The sequence below is a fragment of the Nesoenas mayeri genome, assembly GCF_963082525.1.
Source record: "Nesoenas mayeri genome assembly, chromosome: 11".
Taxonomy (NCBI): Eukaryota; Metazoa; Chordata; class Aves; order Columbiformes; family Columbidae; genus Nesoenas; species Nesoenas mayeri.
In genome coordinates, this window is record NC_137563.1 from 11707638 (window position 1) to 11724163 (window position 16526).

Below are 16526 nucleotides of genomic sequence, written 5' to 3' on the forward strand. Positions count from 1 at the left end.
GTCCACCTTGACTTTGCCTTTTTGTTTCTAATATCTATGACATCCACTTAGAAATATGTATCCGGTGACACACAAGTGAGCCCTAATTTCCCATTATACAGAAAATGGCAAACAGTGCTGTTTTGCCAGCTGTTCTACATGCCCGGCATGCCAACATAAAAAGCTTTTATTATTAAATAGTTGTGAAATCCAGCTGGGAAATTGTCACCTACAATCCCGTACTTCTTGTCTTTTCCTTACTTGTAGCTATAAACAGTTCTGGGTTGGTTTTTTTTAAGCATATTTTTGTGTTTTCCAAAATTCCTTTCCACTCAAAAGAAATCTTAGTGAACTGAGTACTTTTCCATTTGCAGACGGTATTTCTGAGTACATAGGCTTGAAGAAATCAACATTTCAACTCGTAGGGGTTCTGAGAGAAATTAATAATTCACATAGTAATATTTTCGTGCTTTGCAGTCCTTAGCACACTGTGTAAGAGTGGAAATGGAGCATAAGTTGTGTTTGTAGTAGTCAGGATAAAACAAGGTTGGAGTCAAATAAGCACAGATGCTATTTTCACATCTGCATTGCTGGAATACTTGTCAGATGGGAAATAGCTTGCCCACAGGTGTCAGAATAGGCTTAAAATTATTGTGTACTCACACATACAGTATTTCTGAGTCATAGCAGCAGCCAGATAAGGCACTGCAAATCCAGCTCACAGGGGGAATTGTGAAGCACTATCCCCGTTTGGGGTGGTTTTTCTTCCCCCCACTATGTCTTGTAGTTGGATTTCTTCTAATAATAAAGCTTGAGAACCATAAAGAGGTGTCTGCCTCGTGCAGTAACTGTAAAGCCTCTGTATAGCAATGAGTGAAAAGACAATTGTTATCCATAACTGCTAAGTGTATGAGTTCAAGTTGTTTTTTTCTTTTTTTTTTTTTAAAAAAAAAACATACTCAATTAAAAACACCTGAACTGGTGCTTGTATAGCTTTGTTCTTTAACTTTTGTCTCTTTTTTAAAATTCTCTTATTGAGCATTATATTGGTAATAATGCACGAATTCCCCACTATTCTCATCATTTTTTTATTTTGCATCAAGATGGTTCAGGGTGGCTTAAATTGAAGACTTTGGGTAGTGGAAGATGGAAGAGACCCCTGACACCATCAACTCCTGCAAATGTAGAATTGTCAGCATACATCTAAGCTGACAAAATAACTTTTATCAGTTTTTTAAGAAATATTTCAATTCTTGTTGTCATGTGTGAAATCTGACACTCCAGCATTGATCATTACACTGTCAATCTGAGTGGGGAGTCTGCATTGTAAGTCATCTCCTATTTTAATTGAGAAGATACTCAGTTTTCCCCCAATTCTTGTTTAATAGCACAAGCAGTTTCCTTTCTGTACAGTGGTGTGTTATAGTAATAAAATAAATACCACAAAATCACTGATGAGATGAAAATTGAACTTTCTTTCTCTGTGCAGCCATGTAGGTAAAAGAGTAATTGGCTTGGATAATAACTTACATTCTTACAACCCCAAATCTAAATGAGCATCTCATTGATACATCTGCTTGTAACTACTATCAAAAGAAGATAATATATTGTGCAGATAAATTAAACTGTTTTTAGTGCTCTCACAAAGTAATAGAATTGTTTAATCGTTCAAATATACCTCTAATGATTCTTACACCTTTTTATGGCATATTTTGCCTTTAAAACAGCAGAAGTCTCATAAATTTCTGGTTTATGTTTACATAATAGAAGCATCAACAGAGAGTTACTGTTTCGAAATATGTTTAGTTGGATCTTACTATGTAAGGGAGCTTTTTGTATCCGTGTATCCACATAACTGGAATTCGGCACATACGCTGCCAGGCCTCCAGCTTCTCTGGATGACCTTGGCTCTGTTGACTTCTCTGCTGATACGTTAGTCTCTGCCATTTGAGGATTATTCCATATTCAGTACTGGTTGATAAATAAACCCTGTAGGATGCAGAGTCCAATTAGTGACGTTATTCCAATAAAAGTATTGGGAGATACTACATTTGATTCAGATTCAGGTGCCAACTAAAGAACATGCGTTAGGATGAGCCAAAATGTCTTCAACTTAAGAAACCTCTACTCTAGTAAAAATATATGGCATCACTTCTGGCTTTTATCGAAAAGTATGTGCTTTAGATACTTCTTATAATAAGAAGAAACTTGAAAACTCTCTTTTCTGTCTATTGGGATTTAAATAATAGTATTTTTATTAGCAAAATAGTTGAATCCATTCCATGCAGATAACACAGTACGTTAAGAAACTGCTATGTTCTAATTCTTATTACTATAAGGATTTTTTATTTCCTCGTTTACTTATAAGCAAGTGCTCTGTCTGCATTGAGTCAATGGGCCATAACGGATTCAAAGAAGCTGTTCTGGTCCATCAGGTCAATGATTCATGAATTAAAGTCTCTGGCAAACATGGCTGAGGTAAACTGGAATTTTATTATCATCCGTGGGAGGAACATGCATATAACACCCTCCCAATAACAAGATGTGTATAAAACATTTGTTGTAACACAGGTATGTGGTATTCACAAATTATCTGTGTTAATCGAGTCAAACCTAATTATCCTTTCCACTTAGCATTTAACTCAAAGGTGCACAAATTTGGAAATTTCAGAGCTTATAATTAAAGTAATTGAACAAATTTTGGCAAATCATATATGTGGGTAGTAGTCGTATACCTTGCAAAGTCATCTGTCTAATCAAAAGGCTGTTCTTAATTTTTGGCCTAGTTCTGTGTGGATAGCCAAATAACATGAATTTTTATCATCATCTTGCAAATTTATGAATGTTAGCCAATTCCTGCTTATAAACACTTCTGTGCAATTATTGTAAGACTATGCATATTATATATTTCAGCATCAGCTGGAAATGGATATGAAAATTGTGCTTGACCTAGAGAACATCAATAATAAAGCTGTTTTAAATAAACAGAGCTGTGAGACCAGGCTGCCACTTATAACTAAGAAAAAATCTGCTCCTGTAAGTAACTTACATTGTCTTATTGGGATTACTATATGCATTACTTTTCACTATTAAATTTATTACGTATCAGACCTAAATTTAAAAAAAAACCTGAAAGTACCTCATAATTTCCTACTTTTTGACACTGGTATGCAACAATCAAAACATTTGAGGTGATAGTACTGGGGAAACAATAACAGGTTTAGGTAGCAAGACCCCAATTCAGCAGAAGTATAAGTAGACATGGGAAAGTGCATGGTAATTAATCTCAGTAAAATCAAGGAGTGAAGATAAGCAAACGGGAGCTCTTGGAGTTTAGGACGTGACCCAAAGATCAAGAGAAGAAGTAAAAGGGATTTTGCTGAAAAGAATGAGCTGCCAGTTGTTCATTCTATGGTCATTTCTTGAAAAGACAATAATACATCAGTTTTCAAACGATAACAGGAATGTTAGGAATGTGTGAAAAATGCTTGTATTTTGTTTTGATGTTCTTTTTGATTGGCTGAAAAAAAAATCCTGCCACAGGGTTGCTGGCACTGACCCCAAATCAGTGTCACCGAACCAAAAAAACATAGGGGTGATACTGGAAGAGAATCAGAAGCCTAGAGTGACTATGTGAATTTAAATGTCATTTACATCTTTTCTGAGCTGGTTTGGAGGAAATGTCAGGTTCTACTTTTTAGTTCCATGCTGAGAGCACTTACTTCGGAATATGAGAGACAGATTCAGACCCTTTCTTTCCATGTCTTGTAGATCCCGAGTGCCCTCACTGTCCAGCTACAGGATATTCTGAAGTGTGGCCTTTCTCTTCTTTCTAGTCAAGCTGTTTTCCATAGCACAAAACAATTATCTACTGAGATAAAACAATTATTGACTGAGCACTTCCGCAAAACTCCCAGAAGTGCAGCCTGACTACTGTTCATCAAATCACCCTTCTGTGTTCTTTCTGGTCTGAGAATGTTCAAAGTGTAAGATTACGTTTTAATTCTTCCAAATTTGTGTTCTGCAACTGATGATCCTCTTAAATAAACAAATGAACATGAAGATGACATTTTCTGCGAAGGATGCTTTGAAAAAAATTTAATGGGCATAGGCATCCCTCCAAAGATCAATTACGTTTACAAATTTAGCACAGCATTTTGGTCCACATGAAAGAATATGCCCAATGGTCTCCCACAAGGATGCTCTTCTACAATGTAATTTATGTAACAGAAGCATTGTGCAGCAAGCCCAGTGCTAGAAGAGACATTCTAGCCTATTTGGTTTGAAACATAAACAGAATCTGTGAATGGCACAGTTGTAAGCTGCCACTTATAAAAAATGATTTTTGAAAGCTGTTGCCCAGACTAAGAGGTGATTTGTCTAACCCTGTGATATAGAGTTAATTAGAAAAAAACATCACGGCTAATAGCTTTTTAGAACCACTCTAAAACACTCACAGAGAGGAATATTATACTACTGCAGAGAGCCATGTGTTTTACCACCCTTACTGAAACATACACTGAGCCGAGAAAACTTCTTAATGTTGGCTTAAATTACAAACGTTTAGTGTAAATTAGTCAAGCTCTCTGATACATATTTACAGTTGCCAAGGAACGATTTATGACAGGGAGATGGGCTGGAAAAGCAAGTAGGTATTTCCTATCTCTAATTTATTCTACAGCGTTTACTGAAGTCAATGCTTTTCAGAAGTTTTTGAATCCCACGACACAATCTGTGTTTTGAAATGTTCTGGTCTCACTGGGGGTAAAATTTGGCAGTCAGATTTGTAAAATCCACTACTGAGATTGTGAATTCAGGCATTTTTGTTGAATGTGATCTACACTAGCACTTAGAGGAATTATAGTTAGAGATCACCAATAGTAACTAAAATCAATTGATTTGTAGTTGCAGGTCTAAAATTCTATGGTCTTTAGTTTTGGAAAAAAACATCATTTAAAGTAGCTACAAGAATTAAGTTAGGTGCTACCTACCCTGTTTTTACTAATCAGCCATTAGAGGGCAATATTTGTACGCACACATGTGGGCACAAACACATATACCCATGTACGTGCCCTACATATGTACGGAAGGTCAAAGATTATCTCCCCCAAAAAAATCAGTGGCAAAAGATTCTCATGGAAGTAAATTAAAAACTAATTGCTTGCTTAACTGTATTCAGGTTTTTGGGTTTTTTTTCCATGAGTTGTCAGTATCTGAGTTTTCAAGGAGACCTGAGCATTTAAAAAAGTGATGAGATTAAAAACTCACAGGTTTTGAGGTGACTAGATAGGTCAAGCACAAATCTACATGGACTTTCTATTATCTTGCCATTTGAGTAGTTTGAAAAATTGTTAGTAAGGATCTCATTGTTTTATGTAAAATGTCGTCTTTTCTTGCTCTTTTGGTATTGTAAAACTGCTGACACTGGATTTTATTTCAGAAACTAAGAACAATTAACTATTGCCGTTTTGTACTTTTTGGGTCCTGATGAACACTAATGCTTCATCCTCTGTAAAGTTCTGTAATTATCTTAAAATGAGGATTCTAATTCTATTTGAAACACCATGGGCAGACTGGCCATCACTTTATTTTGTAGCCTATATCTGGATAACAAATGAAAAATTATGAGTAGATAATTATTAAATATGTATACTTCCTATGGAGTATCTAGCAGAACAAATGGTAACCTGAATTGCAGCAAAAATAATTCTGACAAACTGCTGCAATGTAGAAAAGATTCACAACTATACTTTTCATTTTCATAGTACTGCTGTTCTTTTATGGAATTATACTGGCACTTTTCGGTCCTTGTTTTCTTATAAATGTATATTATACTGTAAACTTAGGAACCTTTTAATTTATTCATGAGGTAGAATTTAATATGGTGATGATTTCTAGCCTTTATGAGTTGCATCTTATATAGTCTGTCTCTAATGGTGATGGCAGTGATTCTGTGCTGTGGTGTATTTTTTTTTAGCTAACTTTTTTGAGCACAACCATTCGAATCATATGCTCAGTTATTCCTTTTTTTCTCAGTATTTGCATGATGCTAGTCACTAATGTTTGTCGCTGAAAGTCTATTCGTTTCCAAAATTATAAAGTAAGGCAAAGCATGGCAATTATTTTCATTTAAGTGAGTAGAAGTGGTACAAAAAGAACAGGTCTTGTGGTCCTCAAACCCTGATTGTGTTTTAAACTGATGCATATGGCTCTAATTACCATCAAAACATAATCTGGCAGTGGTAGCAGAATGGGACTTAAATCGGTGTTACACTACAGTAATTCAAAATAAGCTTGTTGCATTTGTATTATGGTATGTAATGGTAATAACCAGCAGAATGAATTAATAAAATCTTCTTGTCACTAAAAATAAAAAAGAAATAATTTGTGAGAGAGAGTTAACAGATGACGATAGTCAGCATCCTTTCAACCTAGAAATGGGAATGTGAAGGTCACCCCCATCTCAGATGACAAACGGAGAACATTTTGTTGGTAAACAAATTAATCTTTGGAAAGGTCACCATTTGTTTTAAGTTTTTATCCAGTTCTTGTCATCTGGAATTGGAGTTTGACTGTCACGTTGCAAGGCAGGGGTGCAGCCGAAGCTGCAGAAGCTGTTTCTGTATATATCAGCATTCCCTGACAAAACTCGATGCCTGATTGGGATGCTATGGGCTGCTGGTTTACAGCTGTCTCCGGACAAGAATGGAAGCCCACCCCTGAATTCCAATAAGTTGGTCCTGCATATTCTGTTTCACATAAGCTGGCCCTTTGCCCACAAGTAAAATGTATTGTAGTTTGAGTCGGCAATTATTTTTCTTGCTTCCTTCTGCTTCCGTTGCCTTTTTCAAAAAGCAGATGTGGGATTCACCCAAGTTCTCCATCTATTCTCTTTTGCACCTGTTATGGCAGAATTTTGAGAGATGCAAATTTCTGAGAGCCAGCAGTAGGCCATAAAAGGAGCAATGGTTGATTTTTCCAAGTACATGGAAAAATGACAGATCAGAGCCATCTCTGGTTACTTTAAGAGTTTAAAGTAGGTAAGAGTTACATATAAAACCTGTTGTTGAAGATGCATAGTTGCTCCATGTTGAACGTTCAATGCTGGGCTTTCCATATCAGTTTGACTTCATTTTCTGTACATAAACAAGATTTGAGGAAAATATGTATCAATATCTTAGTATTACATCTGAGGGAAACTGTATTAATCATTAGATAAAATGCTAGACTGTGTAAATCAGAATGAGAAGGGCAAATTATAATTTTCTATACAGTTTTCCTACTCTGCAATCTCCTTGGATAAAAAGCCAACCAGTCGTTAAAATTGTTCATATTTTAAGTCTCTTACAGACACTGTACAAATTTGACTCACGTGACTTTAGAATAGTTCCACTGACAGTGGTGAGGATCTGTCCTTTACTTGGCATTTGGTATTTCTGCAGTGAATTCCCTGTGCTGGTTCTTAGACTTGGAGGACCAAAATCAGGTTACTTGAAACCAGAATTAAGTATTTTGTTTACTATCTATAACTAAGATTTTTTTGGCTTAGATGTTAGAACAAGATTATTTTTCCTGATAGGAACTGATAGATGATGGAAGTGTAAGTGGAATTGTTCTTTGATACTGCCTCCTTGTTTTGCTGTGCAAGTACATCAAGACAGAAAAAAAATACATCTGTTTAGACTGTAAGCTGGGAAACTATGAAATGAAGTCCTACAGTAATTCTCATCTAGATAAAACCAAAGCTGACCTGATCTACTGTGGGTAGTAGACTCACAATTAGACTTTATGTCCTACAGAGATCACTTCTAATCAACATTTCTATTATTTCTATGATTCTGTGATTGAGACCAAAGAGTGAAAATCACATCACGTCTCTGTCTTTGCTGCATTTGAGATTTTTTACAACCTGAACTGATTTTCTCCCATTGCTTAAAACTTTGATATCTTCTCCTTCTCCTGCGTGAACAACAGGCTCTGTTGATTTGTAACGCTTAGGGGACAGACCCACCAAACCCTCTCAGCATCCTGCCATACTAACACAGGCATTCTTTTTTAATTAGTTATCAAAGCAGCTTTGCATCTGTCTTAAAGCAAGTTTAACTAAACCCTCCTTTCTTAGCTTGCTCATATAATACCATCACCAGGTACCTTCAAAAGCCTTGCTGAAGTCAGGTTAAGCAGTAATTACTTTTTCTCCCCTATTCACAATGCTTGCTAACCTGTTGTAGAAAACTATAAGATTGGTCTGATGAATTTGATCTTGACAGGTTAAATTTCCAGATGTTTATAATTAGCTAGTTTGGTTATTTAAGAAGTTTTCCAAGAATTGTAGTTAAATCAATAGGGCTAGAATTCCTTCAGCAGGTCCTTTACCCCTTTCTAAGATAGGCGCTATGCTCTTTTCCATTCTGCAGGCATCCCACCAGCAGTTCTGAGATTGCTTGACACAGTTCTTTAGTATCCTAGAGTGTACTTCATCAGGATCAGCCAGTTTGAAAACTGATCTGGTTTACCCCTAAGGTAGCCTGAGTCATCTGCCCTCTTGCACTAAAATTGACTTTATTCTGCTCATAACCAGCTTCTTTTTTAATGATAGTTATTAATGTACTTAATGATGTCATTTTTTATTAGCCAGAAGTTTCTTTCTACTTGCATTTCGTTTTGTCTTACCTGTTTAAACATGAAGCAGTCATTAATATACCCAGTTCTGTGTGCTTTTTTCTTCTTCTGAGACTAATAATGAACATACAATTTATCAAGTTTGATGGCTTGCTATCCTTCCTATCCTCCTTCATCTTTTGAATAGTTTGTGCTTGTTGATCTTATACTTTTTATGTGTGAGCAGACAGTTCAACAGAGTTCATATTTCTTGCAGTTAGACTTGTCTTCTACAAGTTCTTTCCTGCCACTTTTCTGAGCACATTGAAAACTGATTTTAGTTCCATTGATTTTATTTTGTTGTTTCCTGCTTCCTTTTGTAGGGATTATGAGCTGTTTACACCAAATCTTCATTGGAACTTCTTTAATAAAATATATTTAAGTAGATGGCAATTTGGAGAAGATAATCATGATATGAGAGATTACTGTGTTATATACTTCTTCCGCCATTACTATCAAGCTCTATTGTTTGCTGTTATTTACTTACCAAATCTCATCTATCTAATCTTCCTGGGTGATAAATTGTAGTTTTGATGCTCGATAATAGTAATCTTTTCTCTGTATTTAATACTGGTCTCTGTTCCTTTACTGAGGGGAAAACAGATTTATAAACATTTTTAGAAAAATAAATTGTTCTAGTTAAATATTACTGTCTAGGTAAAAAGAAAACAAATAGAGAACTAATTGGAAAATCCCTGTGGTGTTACAACAAGTGCCCTATTTAAGATGAAGAAAAAAATCAAGTGGGAGAGGTTTATCCACAGGGGAAAAACACTTTAGAAAGGGTAATAGAATTGTTTTTCTCATGTCCCAGGTTAATTACACTCAGAAGCGCTTGAAATGAAAAACATAGTTTTTCAGCACACTCCAAGCATATTATCAGTCAAGTGAGCCTCAGTGTGCACTGCAGATCAAGCGCTCCCTTCCAGCCCTATAAACCTGGCCTTTCAAAGCACCCCTGATGAAGGAGGCTGGGTGCTGACTTCGGAAAAGTGCACTTGCTGAATCATAATCTTCATCACTAACTTCACTATTTGTGCAGGAAAATGTTTGAGGTTCCAATCACCTGGCAGCAGTGATGCTTTTTTGGGTTCTGCCAGAGCGGAACTGATGAGGTGCCGCAGGTTGGTGTAGTGTAGGGTTTGTCCTTTGCTTCCATGCTGGTTTGGGTCTGTCTACCCTGCAAACATTAAAATGCGAATTAGGAGCTGCCAGTTCTGCAATATGCAGTGTGCAATTCCCTAGATTTTATATTTATGCTGTAAAAGCTGGAGGTGTGAGGAAAGGTTTTGAATTGCACTGACGTAAGCAGATGGAAGTCTATGGAAAACCTTTAGAAAACATGCAATATTTAATTATCTTTTTAAGTTAAATCACTGAATAGTGGTAATAAAGCTACATAATGATGCAAAAAGTAAAACTTTTTCTTGTGGTACTTAATAATACTTATTGGTTTTAAGGTCTTATTATTTTAATTGAGTAAATTACATTACAGTTGCATCTGTCTTTATTTTATCAGGACACCTGCCATGGACTTTATAGCAACTAAAGGATACAGCAAAGAAGAATTAAATATCTATCTCCAATTAAAAAAACAAACAAACAAACAAAAACCCTCCAGGCTGCTTTTGAACTTGTACACTCTGCTTGAATTGCTTTTCTTTGTAGCTTATTACATCTCTATGCAAACAAATGAAATAGATATGTTTCATAATGCTGTTTATTATAACAAAACTCCTGGGATTTAAACTAGGATAAAACTGACCAATAGTAAAGGCTGTGCTGCTTTACTGATACAATAACAATAGACTGAAAAAGGAGTCACTGTTTAATTAAATTTCTTCCTTTTTATAAATTTTTGTTTTGTCCTCAACAAACTGCTGGGGATGTGAGGGAGTAGGAAAGTGCGATTTATTATTCCCTTTTCTCAGTATCGAGCCACTTATATGCCAGCTGGTATAAAGTTAATCTTTGTTATATGCTTATTGCTATTTTCTTGGAACACAAGGACATGAAGATTCATACATCTAGATCCCTTAAAGCATAATGCTTCATAATGGCCACAACTGAAATGATTGCCTATGATTTCTCTGAAAGTTTCTCTATTATGATAAAGCATATATATTTTTCTATCTCCCTAATGTCTCTTGTGGACAGTGTTATTATACAAATTAGGAGGAAAAATCATAATAGTTTATTCTGATCTATCTCATTTACCTATTAGGTTTATAAGCAGTTCTTTAGAATTGCCTGTCCCTTTCTATGGAGTTAATGGTTGATGTTATTCACTAATTATGACACAACAGTGCTCAAAGATCCCAATCGTGGCCTGGATCCTATTGTACTAAAAGCTGTACACGAGCATGATAATCAGTCATTCAAACATACTTATTTTAAACCGGGAAATCCCAATGTGCTCTATAAAAGAGGTAAATACCATTATTTCTACTTTGCAGGTCTGTCAATATTTCCTAGCTTTCTGATTGTATGTATTTACTATTCTTTTAAAGCAGTTTATCATTCATAATGAAATATATTTTTTTAAAAGCAAATAAAAAAAAAATCCAGCACGTGGCATTAGGTTGTTTTCCATATAGCTCATCAGTAAGGTTCAAACGTTTCCTTCCAATGTAAGAATTTATAATAATTAGACTAGTGGAGTAACTGCTAACAGATCGTCACCTGCAAAAGCACAGGATGTTTATTTATCTGGGCTTCAGAGGTATTTTCTTACTATAGATGAGGCTATGGGACCTTGAGGTGAGGAAGATGTGCCTCGTTGCATACAAAGCTGTTTGCTTCCTTTTCTCAGTTTCCCCTTTTCCCGTTTTTATCTTGCCTCAGTCCCTCTGTTCCTTGTGATCATCTTCTGCAACTGCTTCCAGAAAATATTGTCGTTTTATCTGCTGATTCTCTGCCAAGCTCTTTGTCCAGCCGTCTCAATGTTCCTTCCTAACCCTGGTGTCCCCAGCTCCTTTTCCTTTTCCAGTCCACCTGCTGGCTTTCCTGTTTGCTCAAAGACCCAGTATGTCTGTCCAGGGACCTTTCTGCCTCTGGAGACTGAGGATATATTCAAACCTGTGCCTTAGCACTTATTTACCCCATTCATTCAAATGTAGTTGCTTCCTTCTTGTGTTGCCTGGGCCCAGCATGAAAGTTACTGGAAAACCTGTAAAGTTGTGGAGTTGCAATTGCAGAGAAAGTTTTGAGCAATATATATATTAGATTATATGTTATGTATATATTTTAACTATTTTTTAATATATTAGAGCACACCTGGTCCCTAGGTAGTTTAGCTGCTAAAACTGATAAACCTTTATCTATATTTCCAAAAATCTGTTGACAGAGTGAGGTTTGACAGACTAGTGTTAATTTTCCCTTTTGCTTCTGTCAAGGTTTAAGGCAAGGCAGCAATAAACTGTGGCAGATGCTCCCTGTTACCCTCTTACCTCCCACCATCCCTTTTCTTTTAGATCGGAAAGATGATAGGGAAGATAAAAGAAAAGAAAGAGAGACTTAGACTTCAAGTTGGAAGGTTTTAAAGGGTTTTACTAATGCTGCTAATAATAGAGAATATACACAAAATATACAAAACCAATCTGGAATGCTCGATGTGGAGCTGGCGTCACTCCAGCAGCAGAGCGGAGTGTGTGGAGCTGGCAGCTCCAGCAGGTGCAGCTCAGGCACCCAGAAGTCACGGGCGGGACTTCACGGCAAACCGGAACCTGGTTGCAGGGATGCAGGGCCTGAGGGCTGTAGATCACAGGCAGGCAGACAGGGTCCTTTCTAGATTATCTGTGTCCCATTTTTCTAGCATCAGCCAGGCAAGGGAAAGGGAAAACACTATTATCTTCTGCTGGTGTGGTTCACTCTCACCAAGTGAGAGATCTCAATGATGTTACTTGCCTTGCAGTTGCATGTGGTGTAAAGCCTTAAACCCACTGAATATCAAACTCTCTGTTTCTTTAGGAGTTGAATACAACCCACATTGTAAATGGAATAGTATTAATATGTGTATTCATAGTCAGAAAGCAACTTGAAAATACTTAAGATATTGGAGAGAAGAAAAAAATATTAGATGGTAACAGGTGCTTTGTATTTATAATACTGAAGTATAAGGTGGTAAATATATTCTTTTCACTATGCAATGCTCTATATATACAATAAAAAGTATAACAGTAAGACACATGATACAATATCACTGTTCCACAGCGATGTGTGTCACTGCTTGAATTCCTGGCACTTGGAACCCACAGGTTTGTGTTTTCAGGCAAGCACAGGTTAACTGAGGAAGGAAAGGAGCTTTAATCCTCGTATTAGCACAGCCAGTGTGGCACATGTTTCCATAGCCCATTACCAGGCTGTGTCATTCCCTTCTGTCCTTGAGGAACTGTGGAATTTCAGAATTCTTTGATATTTACCTTGATACTACCCTGATTTGTGAGTAGTTTTATGTATTGTAATTCCATTGGTATTCTTCCCAGCAAAAATTTATTTACATGTTTGAAAGGATTCTGTTTTCTTTCTGGTGCCTTGCCTGTGTGTGCATTTTATATTAATATATTCAAAGGCTGTTCTGCTAAGAAATACGATGTTTACACCATACTCATTAAAATTGATCAAACTTCTTGTGATTCCTTTATTAACTAGTACACTGATTTTGCATAGCAGAAGTCAAAAGACATCAATTGGATTTAATTAACTCTATTTTAAATTACTGAAGTAATGATAGTAGACAATACCGTAGCATGTTCATAAGTAGTAAAAGCAGTGCTTGTACTGTTACATTATTAAATCTTAATGAAACTATTCATAGCAGAAATTATATTTATTATTTATTATTGCGGGAGTAGAAAAGTGTGTCTATGCAGATCCAGGATTTCTTTGTTAAAAGAAGATTCTCTTCCTAGATGAGTAGTCAGAAGGCAGCGAAAGGTCACACAGTCAGCAGCCTCTGGCGTTTGCCCACCTCTCCCCACGTGGATTCTCCCTTACCCCTGTTAGAAGATGATGTGACAAAAGGTGAGTCACACAAGCCCACCTGGGTGCTGTTGCCACCAGCTCTATGCTATTAATACATGAGGAGTGTTGTCTGCTGTTTGCAGCAGGTAACTGATAATCAAATTTTCTGGCACGTCCAAACTCTCATACGAATTGTGATCTAAAAAGTTGCAAAAGGTAGAAATCAACTTCAGGCTACTTAATGTTTAGCTAAATTAGGCCATAGCACATATTATGTTGAGCATAATATCTTGTAATTCACGGAGTTCAGTTGCTACTGGAAAGAAGAAATGTGTGTGATGGAGGATCCTTGTATGACTAAATAAGTGATCATGATTAATGTCTGATTATTAACCATTCAGTCTTAACTACACATGCACTTGACTGTTTTAACAATCAGTCCATATTCATGTTTACATTCTGGTTTTCAAGAGTTAATTCTCATCTGTTCTGTATATTAAATCACCATTGTACAAGCACATAACTCCTTCTCAGCATCAGCACCATTACAATGTGTTTCATGAATTTGTCAGCTTTTATAGGCAACGTTCACCTTCCTTGGAGGTAAAATATCGAATACTGAAGGAGAAGAGTCTTTCAATAAAACTGCTGCTTTTCTAATTTTGATTTGGAATTGGAAGAACTTAAGTCTGCCTTTGTTAAATTCTTTCTTTGTTGTTACTAATTATTTTTCTTTTTCATAGCTAGAATGTATATGAATTGTTCAATAATGTAATTTTCTTGTAGGTATTCTGAGCCTAACTGAACAAAGGCTTGTCCCTCCAGCAGCCAAGATAACTCTCCAGACATGTCCTCTTGTATCCAAAGTGGTGCCTTTCCATGAATTTCACAGGCAGGTCCAGAAGTCAGCTCTAGGTGAGTGCAAAGGATTGATAACAACCAAATGTTGCATCTCCAGCTTCACTTTCAGGCCTTTGTTTTATGTCACAAGGAAGCTGCTGTTCAATGAGCACTCAAATTCTTAAAAATGCTAAGTGCATAAAGGTGCACACTAGCATCCTATGTCTTGCCATGAAACGAGAAGTAGATTTCTTAATCCTGGTGAGGATTTGGTCCCTGCTCATTTCTGAAATTCTAGTAGGTTCCTGCCTGCATGTTTTAAATTCAAAGCACCTGAATCTGAAGATCTGACCACTGGTGTTAGCGTAAAACCAATGTTTCTGTAAATCATGACTTGTAAGGCTTGCAACAGCTGATGGAGCATCTGTTTTGCCAGTGTTGTTAAATGAATGACTCCTAATAAATGAATATACTCTGGGATATGGTATTTTTATCTGTCACAAACTGTACTCAAAACTGTGGTTGCCGCAGTCACTTGTGGCAAATGACATCAGCATAGAAAGAAGCATAAGCAAAATTAGCAGGGAGCTCAGTAACAATCCCATAAATTTGAGAAGTTCTCCTAATGAAAAGAGGTGGCTGAAAACTAAAACTATCTATGGAATAAATTGGAGTGTAAGTGCTCATATTTTGACATTGTTATCCTGGGTATACTGTTGGCTGGCATATTACAAACTTCAGCACATTATAGATTAAAACTGTGATACATTTTCCTATAGCCTAATCTCAGTCTTCACAACAGCCACCTCTTCTAGCATGGTTTGACTTATGGCCACCTAGCAGCATTCCTCAATGTTTTTTGGTGATAACTCCTGAAAATTTCAACCTGCTTGGACATGAGAGCAAACTGGAGCATGCCAGCACCTGCTTGTAGAGGGTAGAACATCAATTTGATGCTGTTGTTGCATTTCTCTTAACAATGAAACCTGTGATCGATATTTTTCTTTGGTACAGGAGAGATTAGAAGTAGGGTGGACCCTGAGAATCCAGACAGCGTCACCTTCCTGAACCCAAAGGAAGCAATTTCTGGCAAATATTCCTCTGGTAAAGGTAACATTGCACCACTGCCATCCAGCAGCTCCGTGGTTTCAGCAAGAAAATCAAAGCCGGTGCGGACGTATCCAGCTCAACAGCTGGAATCTGAGCTTCAGATTCCCTCTCAGACACAGGTATGTAGACAGTGAGAATAATGAGCTTTTTATTCACATTTTTAATACTGTCTTTACCAGAGATTGTTTAGGAAGTGACTGTAAATCACTGAACTATTACAGGAGGGTTTGAACCAAAGCCAGTAAATAGTAAATATTGAAGTAGGAAATACTTCATATAGTGCCAGTTTCTGCTTTCTCAAGTATTCTCCCTAAATTTGTTTGCTTTTCCACAGAATCTTAGAAAATAACTCTAGAAAGGATGTTAAGAGGTTATCTAGAGCTCCAGGCAGAATTACCTGAACATGTAATATTGCGGACAGATGTTTTTCTAACCTGTTCTGAAAACTTTCGGTGACAGCAACTCTGCAGTCTCCCTAGGCCATCTGTTCCAGTGCTTAACTAACTATCTTTACAGTTACAAAAGAGTTTTTTAATGTCTCATCTAAATCTCCCTCACTGCAGTTAAGCAAATGTAGTGTTTCCCTTTGTATTTACAGAAGACTATAGGGGAGTTTGACCTTGACTGCTTAATGCTTGCTGATTATTCTTGATCTCCATGCAAAAGGGACATTTCATTCTTTTTATGGCTAATTATTGTGTTCCATAGCAAGCTGTCTGGAGCTTTTCTTGATCATTCCAGACTTTTTGACTTTTATGCCACTGAGGAGATATGAAAGTGAAAGAAGAGATCTGAAAATCAAAAATAAAGTGAGCTTGAGAAATGGAGGTCAAGGAGTTATTAATGTAGATAAAAATTATTACCTAAAATAATTTTAAAATATTGCACTTGGATTGAACATCTGAGCTAATGAGTTGGTGGCTAAAGTTACCAGTAAATACAGAGTTCTGTGGAGAGGCAGGAACATTTCTGTT

General features: G+C 36.6%; 1 protein-coding gene across 1 annotated transcript in view; it reads left to right on the forward strand.

The window, feature by feature from the left end:
- The window catches only part of IQCH (IQ motif containing H), a gene marked incomplete at both ends in the record, with an annotated part of 65898 nt that overhangs the window by 2718 nt on the left and 46654 nt on the right, over window positions 1-16526 (forward strand). Inside the window, 4 exon segments of the mRNA XM_080351017.1 lie at window positions 2893-3015; window positions 13551-13662; window positions 14389-14517; window positions 15457-15671. Coding sequence (XP_080207143.1) covers window positions 2893-3015; window positions 13551-13662; window positions 14389-14517; window positions 15457-15671 — 579 coding nt within the window.